Source organism: Triticum dicoccoides, chromosome 4B, assembly GCF_002162155.2.
Source record: "Triticum dicoccoides isolate Atlit2015 ecotype Zavitan chromosome 4B, WEW_v2.0, whole genome shotgun sequence".
NCBI lineage: Eukaryota > Viridiplantae > Streptophyta > Magnoliopsida > Poales > Poaceae > Triticum > Triticum dicoccoides.
The window spans coordinates 588,981,690-588,988,205 of NC_041387.1; the positions used below are offsets into that span (position 1 = coordinate 588,981,690).

The 6,516-nt window shown below is 47.0% G+C and overlaps 1 protein-coding gene across 1 annotated transcript in view; it reads right to left on the reverse strand.

Annotated features, from left to right (window-relative positions):
• LOC119291615 (serine/arginine repetitive matrix protein 3-like) overlaps positions 1 to 1,041 on the reverse strand; it is a 3,047-nt gene extending 2,006 nt beyond the window's left edge. Inside the window, exon 1 of the mRNA XM_037570404.1 lies at positions 439 to 1,041. Coding sequence (XP_037426301.1) covers positions 439 to 878 — 440 coding nt within the window. The 5' untranslated portion in view covers positions 879 to 1,041. The remainder of the gene's footprint in view (positions 1 to 438) is intronic.
• Between the last annotated feature and the right edge of the window lie 5,475 nt (positions 1,042 to 6,516).

Sequence of the window (6,516 nt, forward strand, 5' to 3'; positions counted from 1 at the left end):
AGAAGGTTTCATTGAGGTCTAGCACAGCCAGAGGGAGAGAACCGCCAAAATCCGTATGATTGTTTGCCAAAATAAGAAAGGATGAGACAATTAGCACTAAGAACTGGTCAGGCTATATAGTAAAATAAAAAAGGTGGAGGCTCGGTCAGAGGAGTTCATCAGGCGCGGGTGCAGAGGCGAGGGCGTCCATGGCTGCTATCCACACGGGGGAGAGAGAGATGTGAGAGAGAGAAGGCAGGGAGGAGAAGGAAGAAAAGGGGCGCCGTCCCCCGGCGGCTCACAGGCTCGTCCTTGCTCCCACATCGCGGTCGCGGCACGGGAGATGGAAGGAGCAGTTGTGTGAGAGAGAGAAAGGCTGCGGCCACTTGACGCGGGCCTCGACAAGCGGGAAGGAGAAGGGCCAGGGCGGGGCGGATGGGTGATGGGTCCGGGGCGTACCTCTTGGGCGAGCCACGCTGGTAGCGCTGCGGCCACTTGGCGCGGGCCTCGTCGGCAGGGATGGGCGCTGGCCGAGGAACTCGGGCTCCTTGTCGCCGGCGGCCACGTTCCTGGCCTTCTTGGTCGCCTGCGCTATGCGCCTCTTGGCCGCCGCCACCGCCGCCGCGTGCCCCAACTCCTTCTGCTGCTCCCCGAAGGTAGCCATCTCGTCCTCCTCCTCGCGCCGGGCTACTCCACGCACACCTCGTCCTTCTCCACCGGCTTCTCCTCCGCCTTTGCCTTCTTCTCCGGTGGTCTTCTGTTGCTTCTTGCCCGCCTGGGCGTCGATCTCGGCGACGGCGGCGAGACGGGGAGGATGGTTGAGGCGGGATGGGGAGGATGGTTGGCGGCGACGGCGGCGCAGGCGGGGAGAAGGCCGGACCACGGTGGCTCCTCCGCATCCTCTGTGGGAGAAGCAGAGACGTGTTGGAGGGGGGGAGGGGGGGAACGCGGGTGCAGGAGCCGCCGCAGCCGCCGTCGTCGCCGTCGCTGGATTGGGGATCGGCGGTGAGTGGGAGTGAGGGAGGGAGGCGGCTGCGGGAGGAGGGGATGAGGAACGAGCGAGGGAGGAGGCGGCTAGGTCTTAACCAGGGGAGTTTCCTTCCTTTTTATAGCCTTATGGGAAATGACTAAAATGCCCTTGGTGGGCTCTGAGAATAACACACGGTGGCAGCCCGATTTAGACACTGTTTCGATCTACAGTTCCTCTTTTTGATCCGACGGTTGTTGTTATCGAGGAGGCAGATCGCACGGCCGAGAACGCATCAAAAACCAGATCCGACGGCCGGGAATCGCTAAACTCCAAGAAGGCTGGGTTCCTCCCACTATGTATCTTAGGTGATGCTGCAAGGGAGGGTGTCGATGCGGGGGAGTAGGGGGTGGAAGCTTTTCTTCAATCACGTCAACTGCTCACGGCGGCACTAGGCGAGCGAGGTGGCATCGACGACGAGGCAACCTCGAAGGCCGGATGCATGCGTTCATTGTAGAGGGGGATTTTTTGTTTCGTTGACCAAGAGAGAGGTAGGTGGTGTTTTTTCAAAGGGGATCACACATTGGAAACTGATTTAATCGGGCGGCTGGGATGCGACCCGCCGAACTATTGGGCCGGCGCGCCGGCGCCTAGCAGTCACCTTTCACTAACATATGTATATTTTATTGCAGCAAGTGTGTGCACAAAAAAGAATTGGTCAATTTATATTAAAAAAATGATTAATCAACTTATATTTTTCTTTTCGCCCAAGTTCATCTTTTATTTCACTTGTACTTTCCCGTAAACATATTTAAAATTATATATGTTTGGTCAGTATATTTAGCATGTAATTTTTAGGTAAAGTGTATATGTTGAAAAATCAAATGTGTGCAAACATCCCTAGAGCTAACACTAGGAACCTAGGGATACTTTAGAGTGTTAGTGGGAGTGGAAGACCATCGTTAGCTTCGGATGGACTCTCCCTAGGGTTGTATTTCTTCACCCCTAGGTATACGCCTTTCCTAAGGGTTTAAGCTATAACCTGTTGGGGAACGTAACAGAAATTCAAAATTTTCAACGCATCACCAAGATCAATCTATGGAGATTCTAGCAACAAGAGAGGGAGAGGATGAGCATCTTCATACCTTTGAAGATTGCTAAGCAGAAGCGTTAAAAGAACGCGGATGATGGAGTCGTACTCGCGGCGATTCAAATCGTGGAAGATCCGATCCAGCGCCGAACGGACAGTGCCTCCATGTTCAACACACGTACAGCCCGGGGACATCTCCTCCTTCTTGATCTAGCAAGGGGAGAGGATAAGTTGAGGGAGAACTTCGACAACACGACGGCGTGGTGGTGGTGGAGCTCGTGGTTCTCCAACAGGGCTTCGCCAAGCACTACAGAGGAGGAGGAGGTGTTGGAGGAGGGAGAGGGCTGCGCCAAGGGAAGGGTGCGTCTAACCTCTCTCTCCCTCACTATATATAGGGGGAAGTGGGGTGGAGGAGGCGCCCTAGGGTTCCCTAGGGGATGGGTGGTGGCCACAGGGGAAACCCTAGATGGGTTTGGGCGCCCCCACCCCTAGGAAACTTGCCCCCCAAGCTGGGAGGGGCGGCTTCCCTAGGGGAGGCGCACCCACCTCTCCAGGTTACGTGAGAGGGGTCGGGAGGGGCGCACAGCCCCTTAGTGGGCTGGTGTTCCCCCTCCCCTTGGCCCATAAGGCCCCCCAACGCTTGTCTGGGCCTCCGAAACACCTTTCGGTCACGCTGGTCGTCACCCGGTACTCCCAGAACAATTCCAGACTCCAATACCCTTCATCCAATATATCGATCTTCACCTCCGGACCATTCCGGAGTTCCTTGTCATGTCCGGGATCTCATCCGGGACTCCGAACAACCTTCGGTAACCACATACTATTTCTCATAACAACTCTAGCGACACCGAATCTTAAGTGTGTAGACTCTACGGGTTCGGGAACCATGCAGACATGACCGAGACAGTTCTCCGGCCAATAACCAACAACAGGACCTGGATACCCATGTGGACTCCCACATGTTCCACAATGATCTCATCGGATGAACCGCGATGTCGGGGATTCAATCAATCCCGTATACAATTCCCTTTGTCAATCAGTATGTTACTTGCCCGACATTCGATCGTCGGTATCCCAATACCTCGTTCAATCTCGTTACCGGCAAGTCACTTTACTCGTTCCGTAATGCATGATCTCGTGACTAACTACTTAGTCACATTGAGCTCATTATGATGATGCATTACCTAGTGGGCCTAGAGCCTCTCCGTCATACGGAGTGACAAATCCCAGTCTCGATTCGTGCCAACCCAACAGACACTTTTGGAGATACGTGTAGTGCACCTTTATAGCCACCCAGTTACGTTATGACGTTTGGTACACCCAAAGCATTCCTACGGTATCCGGGAGTTGCACAATCTCATGGTCTAAGGAAATGATACTTGACATTAGAAAAGCTCTTAGCAAACGAACTACACGATTTTGTGCTATGCTTAGGATTGGGTCTTGTCCATCACATCATTCTCCCAATGATGTGATCCTGTTAGCAATGACATCCAATGTCCATGGTCAGGAAACCATAACCATCTATTGATCAACGAGCTAGTCAATCTAGAGGCCCACTAGGGACATGTTGTGGTCTATGTATTCACACATGTATTACGGTTTCCAATTAATACAATTATAGCATGAACAATAGACAATTATCATGAACAAGGAAATATAATAATAACTATTTTATTATTGCCTCTAGGGCATATTTCCAATAGTCTCCCACTTGCACTAGAGTCAATAATCTAGTTCACATCACTATGTGATTGCAATGAATCCAACACCCATTGGGTTTGATCATATCTCGCTTGTGAGAGAGGTTATTAGTCAACGGTGTCTGAATCTTTCAGATCTGTGTGTTCTTTACAAATCTCTATGTCATCTCCTAGATGCAGCTACCACACGCTATTTGGAACTATTCCAAATAACTGCTCTACTATACGAATCCGGTCTACTACTCAAAGTCATCCAGATTAGTGTCAAAGTTTGCATCGGTGTAACCCTTTACGACGAACTCTTTTACCACCTACATTATCGAGAAAATTCCTTAGTCCACTAGTTACTAAGGATAACCTTGACCGTTGTCCTGTGATCCATTCCTGGATCGCACTTGTACCCCTTGACTGACTCATGGCAAGGCACACTTCAGGTGCGGTACACAGCATAACATATTGTAGAACCTACGTCTAAAGCATAGGGGACGACCTTCGTCCTTTCTCTCTATTCTGTCGTGGTCAGGTCTTGAGTCTTACTCAATATTCACACCTTATAACAAAGCCAAGAACTCCTTCTTTGTCGATTTATTTTGAACTCCTTCAAAATCTTGTCATGGCATGTGTTCGTTTGAAAGTACTATTAAGTGACCTTGATCTATCCTTATAGATCTTGATTCTCAATGTTCAAGTAGCTTAATCCAGGTTTTCCATTCAAAAACACTTTTTAAATAACCCTATATGCTTTCCAGAAACTCTACATCATTTCTGATCAACAATACGTCAACAACAAATACTCATCAGAAATTCTATAGTGCTCCCACTCACTTCTTTGGAAATACAAGTTTCTCATAAACTTTGTATAAACCCAAAATCTTTGATCATCTCATCAAAGCGTATATTCCAACTCCGAGATGCTTACTCTTGTCCTTAGAAGGATTGTTGGAGCTTTGCATACTTGTTAGCATCTTATAGGATTGACAAAAAAAAATTCTGGTTGTATCATATACAACCTTTCCTCAAGAAAATTGTCGAGGAAACAATGTTTTCACATCCTATCTATAAGATTTCATAAATAATGTAGTAACTGCTAATATAATTCCAACAGACTCTTAGCATCGCTATGAATGAGAAAGTCTCATCGCAGTCAACTCCTTGAACTTGTTGGAAAACATCTTAATGACAAGTCGAGCTTTCTTAATGGTGATACTTACCATCATTGTCCATCTTCCTTTTAAAATCCACCTATACTCAATAGCCTTACGACCATCAAGCAGTTCTTCCAAAGTCTATACTTTGTTTTCATACCTGGATCCTCTCTCGGATTTTATGGCCTCGAGCCATTCGTCGGAATCCGGGCTCACCATCGCTTCTCCATAGCTCGTAGGTTCATTGTTGTCTAGCAACATGACCTCCAAGACAGGATTACCGTACCACTCCAAAGCAGTACGCGTCATTGTCGACCTACGAGGTTTGGTAGTGACTTGATCCGAAGTTTCATGATCACTATCACCAGCTTCCACTTCAACTGGTTTAGGCGCCACATGAACAACTTCTTGTGCCCTGCTACACACTGGTTGAAGTGATGGTTCAATAACCTCATCAAGTCTCCACCATCCTCCCACTCAATTCTTTCAAGAGAAATTTTCCTCGAGAAAGGACCCATTTTTAGAAACAATCACTTTTGCTTCCGGATTTGAAATAGGAGGTATACCCAACTGTTTTGGGTGTCCTATGAAGATGCATTTATCCGCTTTGGGTTTGAGCTTATCAGGTTAAGACTTTTCACATAAGCGTCGCAGCCCGAAACTTTTAAGAAACGACAACTTAGGTTTCTCTAAACCATAGTTCATACGGTGTCGTCTTAACGGAATTGCGTGGTACCCTATTAAAGTGAATGCGGTTGTTTCTAATGCCTAACCCATAAACGATAGTGGTAATTCGATAAGAGACATCATGGTATGCACCATATCCAATAGGGTGCAGTTATGATGTTCGGACACACCATCACACTATGGTGTTCTAGGCGGTGTTAGTTGTGAAACAATTTCCACAATGTCTTAATTGTGTGCCAAACTCGTAACTCGGATATTCATCTCTATGATCATATCATAGACATTCTATCCTCTTGTCACAACGATCTTCAACTTCACTTTGAAATTACTTGAACCTTTCAATAATTCAAACTTGTGTTTCATCAAGTAAATATACTTAGCATCTACTCAAATCATCTGTGAAGTAAGAACATAACGATATCCACTGCGTGCCTCAACACTCATTGGACTGCACACATCAAAATGTATTACTTCCAACAAGTTGCTTTCTTGTTCCATCTCAGTGAAAACGAGGCCTTTCAGTCATCTTGCCCATGTGGTATGATTTGCATGTCTCAAGTGATTCAAAATCAAGTGAGTCCAAACGATCCATCTGTATGGAGTTTCTTCATGCATATGTACCAATAGACATGGTTCACATGTCTCAATCTTTTCAAAAAAATGAGTGAGTCCAAAGATCCATCAACATGGAGCTTCTTCATGCGTTTTATACCAATATGACTAAAATGGCAGTGCCACAAGTATGTGGTACTATCATTACTATCTTATATCTTTTGGCATGAACATGTGTATCACTACGATCGAGATTCAATAAACCATTCATTTTAGGTGCACGGCCATTGAAGGTATTATTCAAATAAACAGAGTAACCATTATTCTCCTTAAATGAATAATTGTATCGTGATAAACATAATCCAATCATGTCTATGCTCAATGCAAACACCA